Genomic DNA, 25,978 nt, shown 5'->3' with positions numbered 1-25,978 from the left:
AGCTTAAATCTTCTTACTTTGTTTATTAAACTTCTTGTTGTAAAGTTTGTTGGTAAGCCCGTAAAACCAACATTGAAGGTTTGTTGGTAAGCCCGTAAAACCAATATTGAAGGTTTGTTGGTAAACCCGGAAAACCAATTGTTTAGGTTCGTTGGTGAACCCGGAAAACCAATTGTTTAGGTTCGTTGGTGAGCCCGTAAAACCAACATAGGTTTTTGGTGAACCCGGAAAACCAAAGTGTAAAGGTTTTTGGATTGTGAGCCCGGAAAACAATCCAACTGTAATCCGCGGGATTATAGTGAATTCCCAAAGAGTCGCTTGGGGAGTGGACGTAGGTGATAAGGAGAGCACCGAACCACTATACTTTTTGTTGTTTGTATTGTGATTTGTTTAATTCCACTAACTCATCATTTAACATAAGTAAGATAGTTAAAATTGAGAGAAACCAATTCACCCCCCCTCTTGGCTTGTCACCTTGGGCAACAGGTGTGGCCCGACCCGGCCCACTTCCAGCCCTACTCTTGTTTTGTGTTCTCGTTTTCCAAAATAAACAAGCCCGGCCCACTTCCAGCCCTACTTTTGTTTTGTGTTCTCGTTTTCCAAAATAAACAAAAAAATCAATTAAATAAATAATATGTTTGATGAAATCCCTTATTCTTTTTTAACATGGTAGTAGATTTTTTTTTTTGTTGGAATATTTAGAAGAGCAACCATTTTATGATTTCATTAAAAAAAAAAAAAAAAAAGCAAAGGAGCACCAGGGTTCCATGCAAGTGCTATCACCAAATCAATCTTCTTCTATTTCATAATTTGTATGGAAAACAAGAATTAAAAAAAAAAAACAAACATGCTGTTAATAATTGATTTTCTCGTCAAGTTTCCCCTCTTAGAATGACTAGTTCACGTACTTCTATGGTGAGTTTCAACTAATCCGGGACGTGACCTGCCAAGCCTATTACATTTCTTTTAAAAATCTCTCACCACGAATTTCATTTAGTCCAGAGCTTCGCAATGTAATTATGATTATAACAGAGATTAGGGACTATTTAGTTGGGAAGACATCACCTCACGGTTGGCTTTACTTATCCCTTACAACTAGGGATTGGGGAATCCTAAAGTCGCCTCAATCCTGGAAATTCTGTGCGTTTGCCGCTAAGCTGAGGAGACAGAAAGCACTGTAGACAGATTATACACAATCTTGTGATTCCACCATCCACCCAGGCACTAAACAGTTCTTTCGAACAAGTCTTAAACAAGGTTGCAGATCTGCAATCCTCAAAGGTAAAACTACAGTTCAAATATGGAAAAAGTTGCTCTTAGAGATGCTACACGTAACTTTTCACCCATACGACAAAAAAAGTGTAGACAAACCTGGTGAAATGATGGCAGTGAAAGATCAATCATACCTGGATATCAGACTCAAAATACAGAAATATCCTCTCTATACCTAGGGATAAGGTAGCATACATATGATCCTTCAGAGACCCCGCAATCCCCGAAGGCTGATGCACTGAGGCACCCTCGTTGTAGCTTCCACCCTTCAACCATCCACAGTCCAATTTCCAACTTACAAAAATCAGCAAGATAAAATAATTAAAAGAACATCCAACATGCATTTTGATGTAGGACACACATTTGCCCAAAGCATAAAATGCATTCATCAAGAACATATTTTGGTCGTGAGTTCAACATGATATCATGGGAAAAAATCAGCTCTCAAGGGCCTACATTGCTTCAAATAAAATGTCAAGTGAAGACAACATACAAGAAACTCCTGTATACTTGCCCAGACTAATTCCATAAGTTAGTTTAGTTTGGATTATGTACAATCAAACGTTCAGTGCCAATGAAAACATAGAGGAAATTCCTGCACACTTGCAAACAAATTCAATTAGCTAGGTTCAAAAATTACACATAATCAAACTTTCTAAAATCCTTGATGATATTAGTCATCGGAACTATGCGATGGAAATACAATCAAAGCTGGATGGCAAAACTGCTGTCATTCTCTATCACAACACAACAAAAACAAGAAACTAGATTATCACCTACATGCATATCCTTAATGAAGGGAGCATCTCTGAAGGAGAAAATCATCAACACGGAACAACCAGAATGAGTTATGGGATCACCAAAATGTTCATTAATTTTGGATCAACAAGATTTTTATTAGAACTTTGAAGTATATTGCCATCAGCAATATCTTGACTTCTTGGCAAGTACATGTGCGAGTCAGTGACCAAAAAATGAAGCCAAGGAAAAACATCTTTCCAGTCTCCATGATCAGCACATTCAAGTTCCAGTGCAATGGGCTAATGCATGTTCTCTGACAATGCCTCAAATTATATCAATGATATTGGCCATCAAGAATAAGAACCATATCTCAGCAAAGATCGGCAAGCTTGAAGCTTTGTTTCAGTGGTCATTTTTGGAATGTGCTTGAATGACCCTATGCACCTCCCAGCTGCGGGAACATTTGTTGCAGAACTCGAGGCATGTTCAACACAATCTCAGCATATGCTGCAAGAGAGAAGGCCGAAAAGGAGAAGACTGGACAAAGGTTAGGAGGACAAGAAAAATGTCTTATGCTTGTTGAAAAAGATAAAGAATTGAAATACAACAAACCTTCTGGCAGGCTCATAGTTCTTAATGCATCCTCGGCATATGAAAGACGAGATGGAATAGATTGAGCTAATGCTGCCCCACTGCCTTTTCTATCTCCCACAAGAATTTTTTTTAAGGGATGGACAGGCCATGCCAGAACCCTTATTCGGCTTGGCAATACTGAAACAAGATCTGCATATCTTAGACTGACAGTCACCTTGCTACACAAGATAAAATGGAGTGATATTAATGAGGTGCCATTAGACAGCATATCATAAACTTCTTGTAAAAGAAGAAAAAGTAGCCTTGTAGCTGATAGGTTTCCATTTTATCAGCAGAATCAAAACAAGCACTCTAAAGTCTAGAGGATGCAAAATAAAACCCAGTTGAGCACCGGCCTTCCAACGGAGAGAACTCTATTTCAAACCCTGGCTTAAACAGTTTATGTTAGAAAATACTTTTACATCTATGCCCATACCAATATTCAGCATCTGTACCAACACTGACAACCACCATAATTCTTCGTTTCTGACTTATTGTGTGAAGAAGAATGATTCATTTCGAATGCATGGTAGAAGAAGATTTGATTTGGGTTCCACCCTATAATCTGTTATGAAATCAACTAGAGATTTGGTCTCACTATTTGCAAGCGAGATAATAAATTGCCACATTGTGGATCTGGTTTGTTGTCTGTATGGCTTGTTTTCCTTTGGTGGCAGATTATCATCACTGATACAGGACTTTTTCTTTTTTGTATTGAACAATTTACAGTTGTCATTCTACCTTTCGTGATCATCTACCTAGCTATTCCTCATCAACAATACATAAAAAATGACAGGATCCGTAGACCTTCCATGTCTAGACAAGGCGGTGGAAGAAGACTCCATAGATTCCATCACTTCGGATTGATGATGGGAGTCCATATTCGACATGATTGGAGCTTGATTAAGGTGTCTTGCAATTGTAATAAGCAGACACATGGCAACATTTTAGCTACTTTATGGAATAGTGCAATAACAATCAAGATTTGATCTCATCTAATGGCCAAGATCATTTTTTTTGAAAGGTAAGAAAGGTGAATAACTTAGTTGAGGAAGGGGGAAAAAATATTTTCCAGAATATGATCTGCAATATTTTCTCAAAGATCTCATCAAGATGCAAAAGAATCTTCAAGATCTTGGAATTTAGTAACATAGATCTCCAACACCCCTCGCCCCCCACCCCCCCCTCCCGCCCCGACCCTCCGCAAAACCCCCCGGCGCACTCTGTGTACATACACATATGTTGTGCACGGGACATGCATGGGTTCCTATTCCTTGCCTTTTCCAATCAAAGATATCTATGGTCATAAGACAAGCAACATACATAAGAGAAGTGAGTGCCCTGGGCTTGGCCGCTTGGAACATGTATCGGATAGGCAACAAATACAAATATGAACTTAAATGCTACATTAGCTGTAGGATCCGAACAAAATACTTCAGTACAAAACAACAAAACAGTTTTTTCCACAAAATGACTCCGTATAAGAATTATAGTGCTGACGACTATTAAATTATGATTGTTGAGGCTCCAACATGAAATCAACTATATTTATATTTAAAAACTTAAATTCATAAAGCTAATTGTACAAGTGGATCATAAAAGTAAACATGAATTCAGATTACACCATACAAATAGGCACTTACCAATCAAAGTCTTCCAATACAAATTCGATCCAATTGTAAGCAAGACTATGGAATAGCTCCCCAATTTGGTTTCCATACAGTTCCTTGATAAGGCGTACCTAAATGAACCCAAAAACAAGTAAAATTGTGCAAGAGCATTTCTTGAATGAAAGGAAGTTTGCAACAGATATGCAGGAAAAGAAAAAAAAATCATGCAGCCAAATTTGAAGACAAATTTAGCTGGAAAAAAATAATAGAAAAAAAAAGAAAAGGTACCATGAGCAGAATAAAAAGTCGCATTTGCATAGCTATAAGAAAACATGAAAAGGATCATAAACAATTAGTATAACATGATCTCCTCAACCTCCTTATTTGTTATTATCTTCCCAAGGAGTCAGTACAATTGCATATCATGCCAGCAAGCTAGCAAAAGAAATCGAATGTTATATTTTGATATACGTACAAGGAATGTGCATGTAATCATTTCATGTGTAACATAATTTAGTATGTAAATTCAAGTGATGAAATTCATCGTTCTTAAGACGCTAATCTCCAGTGAAGATATTGTAAAAACAAAAGGTGGAATAAAAAAGCATATATTACCTGCTTAATTTGCAGTAACAAGTGAACAAGAGAATCAGGATGGAATTCCACAAGCCTTCAAATAAAGATTGTAGTGCATAATTACAGTACAGATACATGAGCAGGCTTAATTAATCAACATCATAAGGAGATTTTGTCCCTCTTCTAGCTAGAGCTGATATAAATCATGTTATGTGCCTTTGTATTACATTCAGGCCGGCAACTCAGCTGGGTATTAAGGCTTTCTTGAAAACATAAATCACGTCAGATCCCGCTTATACACATAAACACGAACAAATTAACTAATTAAGGAAAACTAAGAAAACTCCCTCTTTCCAGATTCACTCCACCTAAATGTCTATATTTTTTTAATTTAACATGAACCTAAAGATTAACGTTAAGTACTTTGCTGACACATGTCCAATAAGACCAACAACTATGTCATGTAAAACCTTGTACAACCAAAAATTTGCAAAATAAATGCCTAGCAGTGAGCTATATGGAATAAACTTACAGGTGTAGTGGCCAGTTCATATGCATATTCAACATAATAACACCATATTTTCTGTCTGTCATACTTTAAGGCAAGCATTGAAAATGTCAAATGCATGAGGCAAGTGGCCAATGGCTGGCACTGCAGGTACTGTGCCTCCCCATGCTGAAAAGAAAAGATATATAGAAAAAAATAGAAAATCTTTTCTGAATTATAAAAGAATAAAAAGAAAAGATGCAAGAGGTGTCATGTATCGATGTGAGCCTGGTGGCTGCAGTAATAGCCTGGCATGCTATGTCCCAGCGGGCAACAACTGAGGGCTCCTTTCAGCACAAGAAAGAGAGATGTACTCTCGGATATGGTTATCCCTCTCATTTGGCAAGAGAGAGTCTCCTTCTTCTGAAAGTCAATTCTCTGTTCTTTCTCTGATTAAGTCTTCCAGTGAGGTAATTAAAAGCAAGTCCTCCTGGGAAGGAGGTTGCTCATGTTCGATCCCTGAAAAGCCCCATATGTCAGGCATTTTGCGCTCAAAAAAAGTTGTCAATTCGTCAGAGGGTGGTAAGAACATGAGGAAGAATTGGAGACATAGGAAAGAAATGAATAGATAGATGGTGTGAAAATGGGTCGTATTTTTATATGGGATTGGATTTTCATAAAAAGGACGTTCAAATCGAAACCAAAAATGACACAAAAAAAAAAAAAAAATAGTTGCAAGTAAAAGCAAAGAATATAGTTTCCTAAGGAAAATGGAAAACGCCGAAGTAAGCTGCGGCTTATAAATAGGAAAAATAATACGGGACTTACTGACTCTGACATCATCTGTGGACTCACAGTACCATATTTTCTGTCTGTCATACTTTAAGGCAAGCATTGAAATGTCAAATGCATGAGGCATGCGGCCAATGGCTGGCACTGCAGGTACTGTGCATCCCCATGCTGAAAAGAAAAGATATATAGAAAGAACATAGAAAATCTTTTCAGAATTATAAAAGAATAAAAAGAAAAGATGCAAGAGGTGTCATGTATCGATGTGAGCCAGGTGGCTGCCGTAATAGCCTGGCATGCTGTGTCCCAGCGGGCAACAACTAGCAAGGCGCCGACATTTAAAACCATTCTCTATGGCTAAAATCCAATTTCTTTCCTGCAAGTTCATGGGTTTGTAAACAAATTATTTTTTTTGCCGCTGCAGCTTCCGGGTCCTGATTTGAATTATTATATTTGACAATTGAGAGCTAGAACGAATAAAGACAACAAATACAGGATTTTGGAAGCAACAACAAATAAAATTTGCAAACTTGAAGCTAAGCAATATGTAGCCTCACTAAATCACCTCTTCACTGATATCCAATGCAGATAAACAACCTAAGCAAAATAGTGCCATCCTCGTAAAGCATCAATATAGACATGACAGCCAAAAAAGAAAGAAAGAAGAATAGATGAAGATATAAGACATAAACATCACATTCTTCAGGCCAGAGCGGAGGATGACAGTTACAAGCATGATACCTGCTCTCTCCTGTCCACATAAGATTGCAAAAGTTCTCCAACATGGTCGATAAATTTCTGAAGGCACATAATCAATGTCAGTAGGTAGGATTAAAATCCAAAACTTTAAAGAAAAATCTCAGATACAGTAGATGCTTAGAAAACCCACAATTGCACTAGAAGAGAGAAGGTCATTTTCTGCTTCACGAATTGGAAGAAAGAAAGGAACTGTATGTTCGATTACAGTCATTTTTTCAAGAAATGATTTGCTTTCAAGAACGCAATGATAAATCTCACAAGGTTCTCCTGCCAAACAGAACTAAATATGATTAACTTCTCTAATTACTCAGAGAACATTATTCAAGAAATAACAGCATAGATCACGGGATCATCATGTGGGACCTAAAATTAAAAAGATTTGAAAATAACTTCAAAATGTACATAACCATGTATTTCCCTTGTCAAATTAAGCTGACTCAGCCAGATGCAAGATCATAGCGATATATTTAACAGAGCTAAAGTAAATGTACATGCTTTACTCATTACAGTTTAATTGTAGTCACTGGTATTAAATTAAGTATGAGTAGTTGAGCAGTTTTGAAAAATTTATGCTCTTGATCCAAATCGTATAAAAATGTATACAACTGGAACACAGGAACAACCATTTATGGTGCAAAAGTCCGAGGGTTTCAGATTTTAGATTTTTGTAGACTTATTAAATTAAGCATGAGTGGTTGTGTAGTTTTGAAAAATTTCTGCTCTCGATCCAAAACATATAAAAATTTAGTATGAGTAGTTGTAGAGTTATTAAATTAAGTATGAGTAGTTGTGTAGTTTTGAAAAATTTCGGCTCTTGATCCAAATCATATAAAAAATTATACAACTGGAACAACCATTTTGGTGGCAAAAGTCTGAGGGTTTAGCTGTTCTATTTTTTGGAGAGTTTGTTTCTTTTCTTTTATAATCCCAATCCCACATAAGTTTCATGATCCTTGCAACGCCCAAAATATGCTTAACACTTCCACTTAATGAAATCTAAGAATTCGTGGCTTACCTAAAAGATAAAGCAAAAGGCCATTAGGTTGAATATATAAAAGTAAGTCATAACTATTTTTCCAGCCACAAAATAACTTTACACAATTACCAGCAAAAGATGTCTCATACTGTATGCCAATCCTTGCACCCTCCAGACAACAGATTACCTGCTAACAAGAACCGCAAACTGCAGACTCAGCAAGTTTCACCAATAGATCTTCCACATAAAAAGATAGAACTGATAAACTAAAGATTGATATAAAGTTTTGTTATTACCTTATCCAGCAGTCCGGTTTCTTTCAAGAAAAAAACTTTTGCAATGCAAAAATGATATTGAATCTCAAGGTGAACTTTGCATGTATATAAACCAAATTTATTTCAATCGCAAGTTAAAATTTAACATTGTGAATAGACCACGATCCAACATAAGTAAGACTAATCAGCTGCATGCCATTGATTGCCTTATAAAGTTTGAAGTTGAGTATTGTCAGCCTAGTCGAGCAAGAGCTTGTCCACTAACAAACTATTATACATGGGAAAAACAAATTATGTCAACAAATTCCTTTTTGACACGAATATGGTATTATTTCTATGATTCCATGTACTCATGCAAAGATATGGCAACATTTAAATTTATACAGGTTCTTAATAAATTGACCAACTGGTCCTACATCACAACCTTTAGTATTTCATACCTTAATCTGTAAAAAGGTTAGTTATAGAATTTCCTCTAGTTTAAGTGCATCGTATTATGGATGAAATTAGATGGCAACCTAAACCCAACACAATGGCAACCCTGGCCAGAAGAAAAACTTGGATTGCTGTTAAATGGAACAAATTTGGTGAGAAGTGTCCATGATTTGGATAAACTAATTGGCTTCAAATTTGGTTCAGGTCCAATTCTTTTTGGGTTTTTATACAGGTTAGTGATTCATAATCCTTAATGAGTTCAGATATTGGATTAAATACCGGTTGGATTTCAGTATATCCAATCCTTATTATTTTCATTAAGGGACGAAATTGCAAATACATATATTAAACCATAACCATAAGCATCCAGCCTTATCCAAACTATATGGGATCAGCGAGCCCATGAAATTTGGATCCATTTCAAGTTTGACATGCCTTTTTATGGCTGTCTGTCAACCCAATGTCAACCCTCTGCCTTTCTAATTCAGGCCCGAGATTAGCAATAACAGTGCTCTAAGCAAATGTGAGCAAGAAGCTAATATTTGTATTCAAATTTGTTTTAAACAGATATAGATATAGAATAAGCAGTAACAATATCCATATTATTCAAATCATAACAGATATAAATCGAATATGAGCAGTACCTCAACTTGTTTTAGATAAATGTAGATAATTTTTAATATTAATACGTATGAAATATTGTTTTTTTTTCAAACTTATTATTTAACTTTGTAGATCGAACACATTTCCACTTTATTCTTCATTAACTCAAGCAATGCATGCATGTTTTTCAACCTTTTTTCAAGATGAGAGGCCTGTAATTAGTAGTCCTAACAAGGATTTAAGTACTGCATGCTACCGGTATACCAACCTGGCACTATCACGACACATACTATGTTGTGTTGTATTATGTTGTGTTGTGTCAGCAATTCCAATGCTCAGCACACAATAGCAGGGAAACATCCAAGTATTGTCATGCATCACATACTATGCTAGTGTCTCATGCCAGGAAGCACTACTATGCAAGGTTCGTTGTCTCAGTACCGGGCCCCATAATACTAGTACCATAATGGCACAATGTTGGTACGCCCGGTATAGGGTCAGTTCGGCGTACCAAAACTCAGTATCCCCCCCTCGTGCCCCCAACCGAGTCTCAGTTCGGTACTGATATGATACGATACACCCGATACAGAACATTATGTATAAGTATGGCAAACCATGTTACTACATTATATATCATGTTTGTTGATAGGCACTTAAATCCATTAATCCTAATGACTCTAGTAAGAAACACACTTTGGATTAAGAGTCTCACTGTTATGGGTCCAATGATGGAACCACCAAGTTAAAGATATCATTCCTTGGAAAATTGAAGACATTGATGTTGACACTTATTAAACCCACAATAGAGTTTAAGAGCCATATATGAGACTAAGGCCCTGTTTGGGGGAGCTTTTGGAGAGCCAAAAAGCACTTTCTGGCCCTCCAAAAGTACTTTTGGGGAAAAAAGTGTGTTTGGTAAAATTTCCAAGAAGCTGTTTCAGCTTTTGCGGGAAGCTGAAAACAGCTTTTTGGCAGAAGCTCCAATTTGGAGCTTTTGGGAGGAAGCTGTTTCAGCTTTTTCGGAAAGCTCTATTTTTGACAAAAATGCCCCCATTAAAATCTAATAATTACATAGCTTGCCCCTTTATAAACCTAAAAAATCTGGTTGAGCCAAGAACCCTAGCCGTCAGAGTTCTTTCCGTAAGAGAAGGTATTTTTTTTTTTTAATTTTTGTATGCATTCCTTGAACAACATTTTAGAATAAAAAAAATTTAATCCTTCTCTGCACCTTTCAAAATCAATGTGTTGTTTTTTTTTTTTTTTAATCATCACCTCGCGGCCCGTCCTCCTCGATCATGGACCACGAAGAACCACCCCTGGACCACGGCATCGCGGTCCAGGCTGTAGCCGCGACACCGTGGACCGCAGCATTGCGGTCCACGATGCCTCCTCTCTCGCGGTCCACGGGTGAGACAGAGGGAGGATCTCTCTCTGTTACAGAGAGATCCTCGGTCCATGCTCAAGCCGCGACACCGTGGACCGCACCACCACGGTCCACGGTGCCTCCCCTTACAGAGAGAGAGGATCTCTCTCTGTTACAGAGAGAGAGGATCTCTCTGTAACAGAGAGAGAGGATCTCTCTCTATAACACAGAGAGATCCTCTCTCTGTACGCTTAATGATCTCGCGGTCCACGGTGGACCGCGAGATCCTCCCTCTGTTGCAGGGAGGGAGTTCTGGTGGATGGCGAGCTCTTTTCCCTCTCTGTTACAGAGGGAGAGAGAGAGAGAACAGAGAGAAATCTCTGTTACAGAGAGAGATTTCCCTCTATGGTTCGGGTGGACCAAATTTTTCCTCTCTCTTCGGGTGGACCAAGTTTTTCCTCTCTCTGTTACAGAGAGAAAGATAGATTTGTATTTAGAATTTTAATGGAGTTTAGTAATATTATTGTTGCCTTCTAACTTATGATTGGATCATTTTCTGTCAGGTACTATCACCTAGTGGCTCAGAAATTTGCAATCTCCATTGCACTTTGAAGCTTTAAGAAGTAAGAATACTCCTTTTATTCTTAATTAGCCAAAATATTTTATGCTTATACTTTTGACTTAAAGTCCAAATTACTACTTAGATTGTCATTCTTCAACAAAATTCACTGCTAGTGATTCCAAGAATGGACATTTGATGAATATTGAAGCATGTTTTAATTAAAAGATCTTACACCTTATTGTCATTTTAGTGGTGCATACTATTGTTACTAATACTTCCAATATTGCCAAGAAGATATTGGGTACTCAACATCGTATTTGGCTAATATTGGGAACTTGACAATGTAATATGTTTTGGCCTGAGCGTAGTTAGTGCAAGCAACAAAGTGCAGTTAGGCACAGGTTTATAGTGCAGTTAGGCACAGGTTTTCTAATTTAGTGAAATAGTTTACTGATGCCATCCCTCTCATTCATCTCGATCGTAATTATGAGACATGCCCCCTGGACCTTATTAATCTGACAAATAATGTGCATACAACGTAACCATTACATGATTCAAACTTTAGTCTTCATGATCCGAGCATCGGGAATTTCCAAACAATCTCACAATTTTTTTAAGAGAAATCTCGGTGCGCTATTACTTTTATTCCTTCAGAAATAATCAATTTTCATATTTATTACAGAATCATATGAGCATGTTCTGAGAGCTAAAAGGAAAGAACCTGTAGGTGCTAATGGATTTACAATATAAAATCGAGATACTGGAGATAAATAAGGTAATAAATGTTCCTATTAATCTGATCTTATTTCCAATAGAAAGAGAGTCCTACAAGATCTGGAAGTTGAAATTTAAAAAGAAAGGAGATCATGGTACGTAGGCAAAATTTTCCTGAGATCATGGAAAAAATGCTGCTACCTAGTTAGGAATGGGAAGAGTAAGTTTATACATGGTAATGGCAATTTCTTTATTTAGTATCATAATAGCCATCCATCAAATCCTTGATTCTATCAAATAATTGACATTCATTAGACATAGAGTTCTATTAAGAAGACTAGCTTGACCAAAAATGGTCAAGAACATAGACGAAACCAGTAAAGCCTGAGATCCATTTAAGAACTGTGCAAGCTGGTGAAAATGCTTATAGTTCTATCAAATAATTGCCTCTTATTGCATGCCTTGTCTAATATCTCATTGTTTTTCTAATATGCTTTACAAGGTGTTTTATTCATATGGATGAAATCATGACTTATGATTGACAAAATGTTTCATGTCTTTGTTGTTGCATTGTAAGAAGAACAAATGTCTAAGAAGAGCCAACATACCCTTGCTGGTCCATCAACCCAAGATGAGAAGAAGAGGAAGGCCATTTGGAATGAAAAATTGATAGAGGAGTTTATCGATATATGTATTGGTGAAGTTGAAGCTGGTAATCGCCCAGGAACACATTTCAATAGGTTAGGGTGGGCCAATATAATTAAGAAATTCAATGAGAAGACTGGAAATCAATATGACTACAAAAAATTTAAAAATAAGTGGGATAACCTGAAAGCAAATTGGAGCATTTGGATGAAATTGGTGGGAAAGGAAACAGGACTTGGATGGGATCCTGTTAGAAATACAATAGATGCACCAGATGCATGGTGGGAAAAAAATTGCAGGTACACGTGCCACTAGTTTAATATTTGTAAGATTTTTTATACTAACCTATAAACTACTATTGACAACTATATATTGTTAACTTGCAGGAGATTCCTGATGCAGCTAAGTTTCGAGAACGTGGTCTACAACATGCCATAAAATTGGATAGGTTATTTAGAGGTACTAGTGCCACTGGGGAGGGGGCCTGGGCACCAGCTTTACTGGTGCAGGAGGATGTTGAGGACACAATTGAAGTATATGAGAGGTTGGATGGGGTTAATAATGATACATTTGAGGGCTTAGGTGACTCAGATGAGGACCATCATATGATTGAGTATAAAATTGATGATGTTCCTACTGATAATTTTAATGTTAACCTTACTCTTGCATCTGATGCTATCCAAGAGAGAGGAAAGAAAAGAGTTAGCTCTACTTTGCATGATAAGAAATGCAAGAAGGTTGGGGGTGCTGCACAACTATCTCAGCAATTGAGTCGTCTTATTGATGCAGTGGAGAAGAAAAGTACAGTGCCATCCAAGATGATTGATAAACCTGGACGTAGTATCGATGAGGTGATGGACGTAGTGCATATGATGCCTGAGATGGTAGCACAACCTGAACTGCTTTTGATTGCTGCTGAGGTGCTCCTTAAAAGAGAACATCGAGAGATGTTTATGGCACTCCGAGATACCAATCTTCGAATTGAATGGCTCAAGCGAATGTCAAACTTACATAAGTAGTTGTTGACGTACTATTATGGCAATATGTTTTGTAGTTTTAATTATGAACTTCTATTATAGAATGATGATGGACTATATGTATTTGTGGTATCTCTTGGATAATGAATCGTGGATGCTATTGATTTTATGGATATTATAGATGTTATGATTTTGTGATATTATATGTATTTGCATTATATGTTTATATATCATTTGTTTTATTTGCTACAGATGTTTTATTTTTTGCATAATATGTTTTCTACAGGTATGGGCAGCATTGACAATAGTTCTGAGGAGAATTATTCCAGTGAAGATGAGATAGTTGATGATGATAATTATAATATTCTACTAACTGCAACTGTTGGTATGGTTACTGAATATTACACAAAATATATTGAAAAGGAGCCTTGTAGGACCTCTTATCAAACCGGATATAAGTTTGTATCAGAAATTTTACATGGCAATCCATATAGATGCCAACAACAATTTCGAATGGAAAAACATGTATTTATTAATCTGTGCATGGAATTGAAAATCAAATATGGTTTAAAGGCTTCTAGATATATTCCTGTTGAGGAGCTGGTGTCTATGTTTTTGATGATTCTAGGACATGGGTTTGGGAATAGGATGGTTCAAGAAAGATTTCAACATTCCGGAGAAACAGTTAGTAGATATTTCACCCATGTTTTAAATGCTGTTTTAAGGATGTCCAAGGATATTATTAGCCCGCTGGATAAAGAGTTCAAAAATATTCCAAGTAAAATCCGCGATGATCATCGTTGGTGGCCTTATTTTAAGGACTGCATTGGAGCAATTGATGGCACCCATATACCAGTGAAAATTTCTCCATCCAAACAAGTACCATATATTGGCCGAAAAGGGATTCCTACACAAAATGTTATGGCTTGTTGTGATTTTGATATGCGTTTCACTTTTGTTTGTGCTGGATGGGAAGGTACTGCTCATGATACTCGTATTTTTTTAGATGCTATACACAGAAAAGAGCTCCAATTTCCACACCCACCTAGAGGTATGCATTTTAATTAAATATATTATAATATAGACGTATGCATATTAATTAAATATATTATGATCGCAAGTATACTTTTTTAACTTTCATTAAATATATTAAAATACTAACTCATATATATATATATATATATGCAGGTAAATATTATTTGGTGGATGCAGGATATCCTCACATGTTGGGATATATGGGGCCTTACAAAGGGGAGAGGTATCATTTACCAGATTTTCGACGTGGAAGTCAACCAAAGGGTATGCATGAAATCTTTAATCATGCACATTCCTCCCTGAGATGCACTATTGAGAGGACATTCGGATGCTGGAAAAGTAGATGGAGAATGTTGAGTACCATGCCCAACTTTTCTTATCATAAACAAGTCCAAATTGTGGTGGCTTCCATGGCTATTCATAATTTTATTAGAAATCATGCAATCAAAGATTTGGAGTTTCAGCCTTATGATGATAATGAGGATCTACTCTCTTCTGATTGTTTAGAGATTAATGAACCACAGGAAGAACTGAGTGCAGAGCAAAGCCAAATATTGGGTAACCGTGAGATGGATATTCTGCGTGATCATATTGCTTCTCAACTTATAGCTCGTTGACTTCTGAGTGCAGTGCAATTCCACATGTTGTTTTATTTTGTATTTGACCAAACATGAATGTTCGTTGTATTTTTGTTGCTACTACGTCAACAATGTAAAAAAGTATGAACAAGGTAAAGTTAGAGAGGATGGATATTAACTATGTGCAATCCTTGATTAACTATGTGCTAAGATATATGTATACCATGCTAGATTAATTGTGTCCAATCCTTAATTGTGTGTTAAAAAGGCTAAACTGTGTGCCAGGCTATATGAAGTATATTCCAAGCCTTATTAAAGTATGCACGTAGAATATGCTAAATAATTTTTCATCTATGTGATTCTCGTCTAAACATCTAGTAATCATTTAATCAATTTTATCACCTAACTAGAAAAATTGTTAGAGAGATACCATAATACGTTATCACCTACTATAAATATAATATTATAATACGTTATATCATAATACATTAATATGTTATGTTATGAAAATTAATTATACTAATAATTATAATATTTTATACCTTTATTATTGTATTATACTATAAATATTATATTATATTATATTACATTATAATACATTAATATGTTATTTTAAATAATTTAATATTATGTTATATTATGAAAAATTAATTTATACTAATAATTATAATATTTTATACCTTTATTATTGTATTATACTATAAATATTATATTATATTACATTACATTATAATACATTAATATGTTATTTTAAATAATTTAATATTATGTTATATTATGAGAAATTAATTTATACTAATAATTATAATATTTTATACCTTTATTATTGTATTATACTATAAATATTATATTATATTACATTACATTATAATACATTAATATGTTATTTTAAATAATTTAATATTATGTTATATTATGAGAAATTAATTAATACTAATAATTATAATATTTTATACCTTTATTATTGTATTATACTATAAATATTATATTATATTACATTACATTATAATACATTAATATATTATTTTAAATAATTTAATATTATGTTATATTATGGAAAATTAATTAATACTAATAATTATAATATTTTATACTTTTATTATTGTATTATACTATAAATATTATATTATATTACATTACATTATAATACATTAATATATTATTTTAAATAATTTAATATTATGTTATATTATGAAAAATTAATTAATACTAATAATTATAATATTTTATACCTTTATTATTGTATTATACTATAAATATTATATTATATTATCTTACATTACATTATAATACATTAATATGTTATTTTAAATAATTTAATATTATGTTATATTATGAGAAATTAATTTATACTAATAATTATAATATTTTATACTTTTATTATTGTATTATACTATAAATATAATATATATTACATTATATCATAATACATTAATATGTTATGTTAAATAATTTAATATTATGTTATATTACCAAATATTAATTTACTCTAATAATTATATTACTATTATGCTATATTAACATAACATTATTTATATTACAATAATATTATACTATATCGTATATTTATGTATTAATTTATGTTATGTTTTATTATGTTCTGTTGTATAATACTATGCAATGTCCTTTATGGTAATTTTGTCATACAAAAGTACTTTCTCAGTTTGTTTACCAAACACAAAACAAAGTACCACAGCACTTTACGAATGTAGTTACCAAACAGCAAACAGCTTTTTATAACAGCTCTACTTCAGACAGCTCTACTTCCAACAGCTCTACTTCCAACAGCTCTACTGCCAACAGCTCCCCCAAACAGGGCCTAAGAAGTAGGCTAAACTAGATTAGATACATGTCCATGCATCATGGACTGGCGTGCCGCCTTGTACAGCCCAATACAGGGCATACCATACCTTACCAGATAAGAACCAGTACGAAACTTGAGTTTGGATCGATACAAATCCTATACCACACTGTACCAGCCCATACCGAGGCCAACTGAGACATACCAAAGTGCGTACGAACCTGTACCAAGATGTACCGATCCATACCAAGATGTGCTGAGATGAAAAATGAGAAAAATGGTTGGAGGCCTATCTCACTATAAAGTGCATACCGTACCAACCCATCCTATACCGAATCAGTAAAGTACTGGCATGATACCTGATACCAAAATTGCGGACCTTGCAATGCATACATATTTGTATCCACTTTTGTTTAATGGATATAATTATAAATGTAGATATTAATCAGATGCTAAAACTTGTTGTCATCCAGATAAACTAGGCTATGGGAATGAATCTAGAAAGATATTACCTAATCTGTTTTCCCCCTAAGTTCAAATCCATTATTGGATTTAAAATAACCCCTCAAGCATATCAAAGTAACTATTTGTTTTTTGCCATTTTCCAAAACAAATTCCAATATTTACCTTAAGCAATACTTCAAACAAGCTTGTAATGCTAAAACTATCAAATCCACAATTGACAATGATGATTTTTCTCGAAGTTGACTAGACCTCATCTAGTCACAAGTTAATGACCATGTTCTTTTGCAGAAATGTCAAATTCTAATAGCACCCATAAGTAATCTGACAACAAGCACGTACTTGAAACATTGCAAGCAGTATAACAATAAGTACATGTACTTAAAATATGTTCATTATGCATGTGCGTATATCCATACTAAACATTATAAGAAGTTATTGGGCTATAGTGTTTGAAAGAAATTATATCTACTCACAAAAGAAGTAAAATCCAAGATGTAAAATATATTTGGAACCAATTACTGGTTACACTATTAGAACCAAATGTATACATGTGAACACACCAAAAAAAATGATCAATCTTTCCAAAACAAAAACTTCTAAGGTTCTAGTTTTTACATGTAACTCATAATCTAAGCTATGGATGTTAAATGGAGATGTGCTTTAGTTTACTGCAAATGCACATTTAAAAGAAATCAGCTGACAATAATAAGAATCATGAGATAGTTGGAAATACAAGTCACCTTATTTTTTATTCTGTAAGTAGTTTTTGCATGAAAGTGGGTATCAGGAGGAATGCTTGTTTGGCTTGACATTGCCTTTCTATCAGCTTCCATGTGAACCTGTCTACGAGATTACGCATACATCAGTTCACCAGCAGAAGGAAATTGAGATTTGAGATGGATATCATCCAATACTTTAATAATGATGATGATGATGATAATAATCAGAAAAGTGGGTAATGTTAGGGTGAAGCCGAATCTAAGTTTGGGTTGGGTAAGCCTTCTATCGTAAGAGAAAAATTTATGAACCCGGTGGACCATCCCCATTGGAGCAGTGAAGGGAATTATTTTAAAAAAAAGAAGTTAAAGGGCATCCCAGTGCATGAGGGTTCAGCCACTATGGGTCTAGGGAGGATCAAGATGTACACAACCCTACCCCTATGTACGGAGAGGGTATTTATGTATTTCAAACATTTGACACCCAGGTTACAATTGAGCAACCTTACCGGTGAAGAGAATGATGGTAATAATATTATTATTATTAACCACCTTGGTTTTACTTTCCCATACAAGCAGTAAATCTTAACAGGAAAAAACAAAAAAAAACAGAAAAATAATATGAATCTATAAGGTAAACTATAAAGTGTTGTAGGAAAATAATTGAAAAAGAGTAGTACCCTCTCACGGATTGTCGCTAGTAATCCTTCATTCCATTGCTCACCATCCAAAGATATCTCTGCAGAATGAGGAAAATTTACTTCAGAAAGGTATAAAAATACCAAATGCATAGCAGATGAGAAAGTGCATTTTAATTTATGAAGTTCATTGTTTCCCAGTTGCCAAGCAAGCAGTGTTTGCTTCATTTCTTGGAGTTTAACCATTCAGCCATTGTAAATGCTACTAAGATCATTTGAAATGCAGCATCATATTGATGAGATGTGCACTACAGGCTGAAACCGACTCCAGTTGATCAATATGATTGATCCTCTGGACTCTCCTATACCACAAACCATCATGCAGAGGGCAAACATTGTGCAAAAATATATACTCATACAACATGAAGACCCGTAACTGGGTGTTCATAAAAACCAATAAATAAATAAAGATGTAGTATGGACCATGAAAATTGATAGTTAAGATAACTTAGACCACTATTCCAATATAAAACATTAAGAAACAATTCTACAAAATTGTTGGAACCACTATGTAAAGGAACCTTCAGTTTGAGCAGCTCGTGCAGCTTCAAATTCTTTTTGCAAACGCTCAAAAATCATCTTATCAGAGTCCCTGCAGCAGAAGAGGAAGCCTTAGAAACAGAACAGCAGCTAGAAAAGCAAAGCCTTCCTTACTAACAAATAATGTCTTTATTTAATAATAAATAGAAAAATAACATGCATGTTATATAAATTACAGTTAGGGGTGTTTGGAGCCAAGAGATTAGCAGAACTAACAAAATTCCAAAGAAAAAAATCTTGAAGGCCATTATTTAATGCCCATGCAGCCATAGTTTTATATGGACTCGCCCATAATCTCACACACACCCCTCTTGCATCACTTTTCTCCATGGGAAAAGCTCAATCCAAGGGATACACACCCATGCATACTTGGACTTCACATGATAGTCGCCCAACTCATAGCACCCCACATCCCTGTCCCATTGGCTCTCTCACTCTTGCATTAAGGAAAAGAATAGGAGGGAAGGAGTACAAGGAGAAGAAGCACAAAAGTTGATCCCCATCCACCACCACTGCCCCCCCCCCCCCCCCTCCTCCACCTTTTCCTTTAGCTCCATCCATTAGCTGCTTGTGAGTCTACTACTACTACATAGTTTGGTCCAATCAGATGTCTCTTTTCATGCTTTTGATTGAGGAACATTCAAGTGGTTGGATTTAATATCTACATTTTTATAGTGGATATCTTCATTCTATTCTTATCACATGCACCATGCAGCACAAAGGTCAAAAGTAGTAGGTAAATTCGGGAGATAAGAATGTCCATTTAAACTATAAACAAACCCTCCGTCCACCCATATAAAAAAAAGACAAACAGGGATATTAGAGGGGGGAAAAACAAACGATAATGTATAATAACCAAAAAAATAGGGCCGATTTGATGATGATTGTTTGGAAAAGAGTGGTCAAGCAGGAGGTGTGAGCTTAATCAAATGCATTTCAATGGTCACACAAGTATAGGTAAGAATCCAGGAACCAATTCAATTCTTTCAAATTGAAGATCCATTTGTCACAGCGGTCTGGAAGTGCTCTTCTACTTATATACAACAACAGAATCACTATCATAATTATTTAAAATGGGACCACAATTTGAGAGCTGAGATATATACTATTCAAACTGAACTTTATGGTTTCCATTTTGTAAAATACATGATTCAAAACTAGGATATTCTTGGCTTCCAAAAAATTTTCCTCTCAGTTATTAGATTCTAATATGTTTATTAAAAAGTTCCTTGATCCCTAATAAAAGCACTACTAACATGAGGTTTTGGTGTATGGTGGATTGGGTGGGAGATAGCTTCACTAATAGTTTATCATTTATCATAAGGGATATAAAAGTTAGATTTACATGCGATGTAAGGCATTTCAAACCATGACTGATCCTCATGAGAAGGAGGATGTGAGAAGGATTCTGAAAGCATCAGTTCCTCATGAGAAGTGAGAATGTGAGATGATGAGATATAACCATAAGTGATTTGTGGTTGTACATATGTTCAACTTCCCTTTCTTAGCTTGCCTAGTCATTCTCTTTATGGAAATGTTCATATTTAGTTATTAACATTAAAAAAATCAACATTTTTATTTTTCATATATTTGCAAGCTAAGACTCATAAAACCAGCCATGAGAGAATTAGATAATGAGGATTTTTGGTAACAAAATCATAGCAAATGAAGCCAAAAAATATGAGCAGCTCTATCAACAAGTGTAAGAACTTTTCATTGTTCGTTGCCAGTTCTAGTTGCTGGTAAGGAAAAAGGCCAATCTGCTCACTGTCTATACTCATTCAACAGTCTCTTGCTTTTGTAATAAAAACTTTGCTGCTAATTACAAAAAGCATCTAGAAATTGATTTTTCCATAATGTGCAAAAAGCATGCAATCAATGACAAATCAGGGAATGGTGCAAAAAAAAAAAAAAAAAAAAAAAACACCCAAACGAATTGGCCATCCGTTCCAGTGAGCGCACAATGTTAGTTTATCAGTAGTTTTCCACAAACAGCTTACCTTGAGAGACGCTCCTTTAACTCCTCATGCCTTCTAAGAACATTTGCTACTGTGAGAAGCCAAGATAAGTTTCAAGTGTCAAAAACATCTCACGACATAAAGTAAGTTCAGGTACTTCTATATTTTGTTTTCTTCTTTTTTTTTCAACGAAATGTGCACGTAGTAAATCAAATATAGCAGCAAAGAATATGACTGTACATCTTGCACGTGTGGTTTCCAATCGAGTATCCTCTTCCTGAATGAAATTCTACAAAACATAAATATAATGCATTAGAAACTCCAAAATCTCGCTTAAGTGATTTCATCTCCCCGCCAATAAGAAAAGAAAAGGATCAAAAGAGATGAGAGTTGCTTGCCACTTCTCCAGTTAGCGCATATGGGCGCCTCCTCAGTTGCTCTAGCTGCTATAGAATTTGAAACAATGTGTCATTAGTGTATCATGCTACAATTACTAAGAATTTTTTTCTTCAGCATATATGAAATAAAGTTTTTAAATAAAATAAAAAACTGCAGATTGTCACTAACAATGTGGTAGGCTGACTGGAAGTCCAAGAAAAATCAACACAAAAGTAACATGGAAAAGTTCATGCTCTTATAATGAAACACTTTCTAGATGGATGCTTGATCCAGTGTTGCCTGACATCTCTCCATATGCAAAGCTCGTGTCAAAAAGAAATTGCTTCTAGACTTGCAAAACAGTGTACTTTGGTGGTGGCAGGCTAAGTGGGAGTCCAAGAAAAATCAACACATTAAAATGGAAAATTTCATTTTCCTGTAATGAAAACACTTTCAAAATGGACATTTGATTTCATGTTGCTCAACATCTCTCCATATCCAATGCTAGTTTTCAACAAAAAAAAAAAGCTTCCAGACTTGCAAAACAGTGTACATTGGCAGTGGCCAACCACCAATCTTCTTGATGTTGGGTATAGGAGGGAAAGATGAAGCAAGAAGACAACTATGCATCACAACAGGGACAGAAAAGTAGGGAACTAAATCTCACTGACTGCTTCCAGGGGAGAAGAGCATGGATTCTATGGTCATTCTGGCAAAGACATTCACTGTATAGCTCCTCCTTATGAAGGCCACCTAGACAGAGTTTCATCGTTTTAGAACCATTTGGTTCAAATGCTACATTCAACTTTATTCAGTCAAACATTACATAAATACATTTATGAGCTTGACAAGTGTGTTGAATACCAGCACCATCGAGCCACAAGATTGCTTTATAAATATTTCTCAGTTGTACTGTCATTTGTTTGGTTTAATCCTCCTCCTCTTTATCTTTGCGACAGGAGAAAGATCTTAAGATGATGTAACAATGTAATGTTTGTGATCACATGAAGCAAACTCGCGGCAGAACTTTTGGCAATCAACAGATATGAGGATATCATGTCTCAGAGATCTTTCAACTATATCTTTATAACCAGCCATCTTCAAGATTGATTACATTCTAAGACATGCTGCTCCAAATCTTTGCCTGAATGTCAAATAATGGTTTGACACACTACATAATTTGCTTGAACATGTACGATTAAGTTTCAATCTCTGTCCACAAATTATCCACTTTCTACAAGCTAATTCAATGGCTCCTAGATATCAATTACAGCAGTGGTCGACTTCCAGCGTACTCTGCCAAAACCTTGAAATTTTTTTTCATGAATTCCAACAACCATAGCATCACACTCAGTTTCTTGTGTTTATTCTTTTTTTCCTGACAACTCCCTTGCAAAATATTCCTAATGCTTAAGCATCTAACACACATTAACTAGAATTTTAAAATTATGATCTCAATCCTTCATGGACAGATTTTATCCAATATAAAGCCAAATTTCCTGCCATGTAAGTCAAATATTTTACCTGTTTTTCATTACTATTGCTCCAAAAGAAAAGACTGGATTATATTGTTGAACTTAACTTCATGCTAATGTACTGACAATGACTTTAAATACCACAGACTTGATCAAATAACAAAGGCTCAGGCGAGGCATGAGATGGGCAAAAGACCAATAGGTGACCAGGAGGGTAAATTGAGAATAAAGAATCTCTGACTTCTTTAAAACTGAGAAACCCTAAAGTACGAACAGGACCTAAATGTAGCAGGAAGGGGAGAAAAATCAACCCGACTAAACCAATTAGCCTCGAGTTTGAAAGGCCGGGAAGTGCCAAGAAGAGTATTTTGCGATCTTTAAGAAATTTTTACCTACCTTTCCTGACGAGTTTCTTGCAATTCTTGATAATTTTTATAGTCATCAAATCTTACTTACCTTTTCTTTTCACGTTCTTGATGTGCAAAGCAGCATAAATCACCCAATGTAAATGAATGAATGGATAAATAGAAGAAATTCTTGGACCACACAAAAAAAGGAAAGAAAAGAAAAGAAAGATCAAATCACTTCAGTGAGAAATTCGAACCCCAGATTTAAAGAGAAGTGGGAACGAGGACAAAATAACTCGGTGTTCAAAGGAGGGGAGGCGTACCTCGTAAGAAGTAGCTCTGACGTCTAGGAAGCCGGCCTTGTCGAGATTGACGGCGCCCTTGCCGAGTTCCATGGGAGGCTTCTCGGCCGACATTGACCAAGAAACCCTAGTCCGGCTCACAGCGGGGAAGCTGACAACGAACACGATAATAAAAAGAAAGAAACAGAGGACTATGACAGTGCTCCGGAGACCGGAGACGTACAAATAAAAGGGACAGAAGGAGAGGATGGGGAGGGGAGGGGAAGGGGAATGTATGTGTGATTGTGTGTCTTGATACCGGAGCGGCGCTTGGAAGAAGGCGGAGCAGCGGCGGTCCAGGAAGCCCGGCGGCGGCAAGAAGAAGGTGATGCTGCCACCGGTGCCGCCCAAGGAGGTGGTGGCAGCGACGGGGCAGGCGGTGGAGGTGGCGTTCAGCCGCTACAGAGAAGGGCTTAGCGGGAGGCTGGCCGGAATGGGCCAATCACGGTGATGGAACCGCACTCAGCCATTAGACATCACAGTGATGGAGCAATAGAAAAACAGCAATAGGCCCAAACGACAACGAAGAGATGAGAGAGGGGGGAGAGAGATCGTTGTACCTCGATCGAACCGCAGTCGGCCGACGAGAGGAGGCTCGCCTCCGCCTTGTTTGGACCAGCAACCAGCGACCGGCGACCGGCGACCCGCGACCGGCGACCGGCGACCGGCGACCGGCGACCGGCGATGAGGGACGAGCCTGGGACGCGGTGGAGGCGGAGAGACGAGAGAATCGAGAAACCTAGCGGATGACCGATGATTTTGATTGGGGTTCGGGACTCTTCGAAGGAAGAACAGCTCAGCGAACTCAGCGGCACCATATCGACCGAACCAGTGAATCAAATCGGCTCCTGCATCGGTTGGTCTGGCCATACCAGTAATCAAATCGACTCCTGAATCCGGCCTCGATTTTAAGGCCAAAGTTCGGGCTCAGGCTCGGCTTTAATTTTAAGATCACTAATCAGGCTCGAGCGGTCCCGGTTCGAAAGGTATTCAGGCCCTAATTTTAAGTCCAACCCCGATCCAAAACTACTCGGGCCTGGTACGTAGTTCGACCTGAAGTTAGCCTAGCCTGATGGGCCTGAGGCCGGCCTGAGCCCATTTCCAGCCTTAGACAGGGGAATGGATGTGCGTTGTGGGGGTTGGCAGTTTAACCTGGAATTCAATATAAAGTCAGCAAATAATGAACCGATTTTAAATAAAACAGAGACGAGTGGCCAATTTGCCGGCTTTATATGCTATCTAACGACATTTCCTACTTAATATAAACTGCCGACTTATGCTATAAAGTCGGCAAGAACCTCACCAGCCTAATATGAAATAGCTAGACTTTGCCATCGCCCAACCCAATAGAGATTAACCAACAATTTCTTTGATTCCCGACCTCAATTTTAGAAAATTTCTCCTTTCTGTGGCTGTAAGAGAAAGAGGAGTGCAATTTCTTTGAGCTTCTAACCCCATGCATGATGCTATGCTTGTCATCACTGACTTGAAAACATAAGTGTGAGTCATTGGTTGCATGTGCAAAACCATATAATTGAGAGTGTAACTTTTTAAAAAATGCACTTGAATAAGTTGAATGTTCAATCTTACTTTATAAATTTTCCCCAATCAAAGTCTTAATTATCAATTAACATGCCCCCGGAATGAGTTAATCCATTAAAGGTTTTTATCCTTTAATGTGACCTTGACCTTGTCTTAAATCCATTCATATATCGATAATCTAATCCTATTATCCCATGAAACATCTAGCATAAAACAGAGAGAGATAAAGTGAGTTAAGCAAGGAATAAAAAGATGGAAGAGGGGAAGAAAGAAGGAAAAGTACTTACCAATAAGTAGTAGTAATAGTAGTAGTTATTGCTGCTGTTGTTTGTTTGTTTTTCTTTTTCTCCGAAAAATATATTTGTTTGTTTTCTCTTTCTTTGGAAAAGGTTAAAAAAACAACAAGAAGAAGAAGGATAAGTACTTACTGAAACAGTGTGCTGTTTCTATTTTGTTACTCTTTTCAAATAGGGACCTTCTTCACATAAAAGTTTATTTTTTCATTTGAATACTTCTCCTACCTTGTCTTTTCTTAATTATGTTTTTGGAAGTACGCTATTTGTCTGTTTTTACGCTCTTTGTATGTTTTTCTTAATTATGTTTTTTCTCACAATTTGCATCTATAATTACCTAGCTTTAGAAACTATAAAAATCACACCATAGAGAAAGAATGTGATGACCCAAAGA

General features: G+C 36.1%; 2 protein-coding genes across 9 annotated transcripts; one reads left to right on the top strand and one right to left on the bottom strand.

Moving 5' to 3' along the window:
* Positions 1 to 1,864: 1,864 nt before the first annotated feature.
* On the bottom strand, positions 1,865 to 24,579 carry LOC120103659. 5 transcript variants are annotated; one of them, XM_026800955.2, is made up of 15 exons: positions 24,310 to 24,572; positions 24,009 to 24,173; positions 23,732 to 23,861; positions 21,607 to 21,654; positions 21,449 to 21,497; positions 21,251 to 21,299; positions 19,232 to 19,302; positions 18,693 to 18,751; positions 18,037 to 18,135; positions 7,973 to 8,033; positions 6,998 to 7,134; positions 6,850 to 6,906; positions 4,290 to 4,387; positions 2,626 to 2,825; positions 1,865 to 2,520 (listed from the first exon to the last, which is right to left on the bottom strand). In XM_026800955.2, the coding sequence occupies exons 3-15, from the start codon at positions 23,822 to 23,824 to the stop codon at positions 2,450 to 2,452; spliced, it is 1,092 nt and encodes a 363-aa protein (XP_026656756.1). In that variant the 5' UTR covers positions 23,825 to 23,861; positions 24,009 to 24,173; positions 24,310 to 24,572; the 3' UTR covers positions 1,865 to 2,449. The 5 variants fall into 5 exon arrangements, with proteins under 5 accessions (XP_026656756.1, XP_038976954.1, XP_038976956.1 ...); XM_039121026.1 differs by lacking the exon at positions 24,009 to 24,173 and having other exon boundaries at positions 24,310 to 24,579; XM_039121028.1 differs by having other exon boundaries at positions 21,607 to 21,651; positions 24,009 to 24,573.
* LOC120107659 (protein ALP1-like) lies at positions 10,338 to 15,229 on the top strand. 4 transcript variants are annotated; one of them, XM_039121025.1, is made up of 3 exons: positions 10,338 to 11,142; positions 13,704 to 14,468; positions 14,606 to 15,229. In XM_039121025.1, exons 2-3 carry the CDS (start codon positions 13,706 to 13,708, stop codon positions 15,067 to 15,069), a joined length of 1,227 nt encoding a protein of 408 aa, XP_038976953.1. In that variant the 5' UTR covers positions 10,338 to 11,142; positions 13,704 to 13,705; the 3' UTR covers positions 15,070 to 15,229. The 4 variants fall into 4 exon arrangements, with proteins under 4 accessions (XP_038976953.1, XP_038976952.1, XP_038976951.1 ...); XM_039121024.1 differs by having other exon boundaries at positions 10,345 to 11,142; positions 12,376 to 14,468; XM_039121023.1 differs by having other exon boundaries at positions 10,345 to 11,142; positions 12,373 to 14,468.
* Positions 24,580 to 25,978: the final 1,399 nt, after the last annotated feature.

The sequence above is a fragment of the Phoenix dactylifera genome, unplaced genomic scaffold (assembly GCF_009389715.1).
Source record: "Phoenix dactylifera cultivar Barhee BC4 unplaced genomic scaffold, palm_55x_up_171113_PBpolish2nd_filt_p 000948F, whole genome shotgun sequence".
Taxonomy (NCBI): domain Eukaryota; kingdom Viridiplantae; phylum Streptophyta; class Magnoliopsida; order Arecales; family Arecaceae; genus Phoenix; species Phoenix dactylifera.
This window is presented reverse-complemented; position numbering and strand designations above follow the sequence as displayed.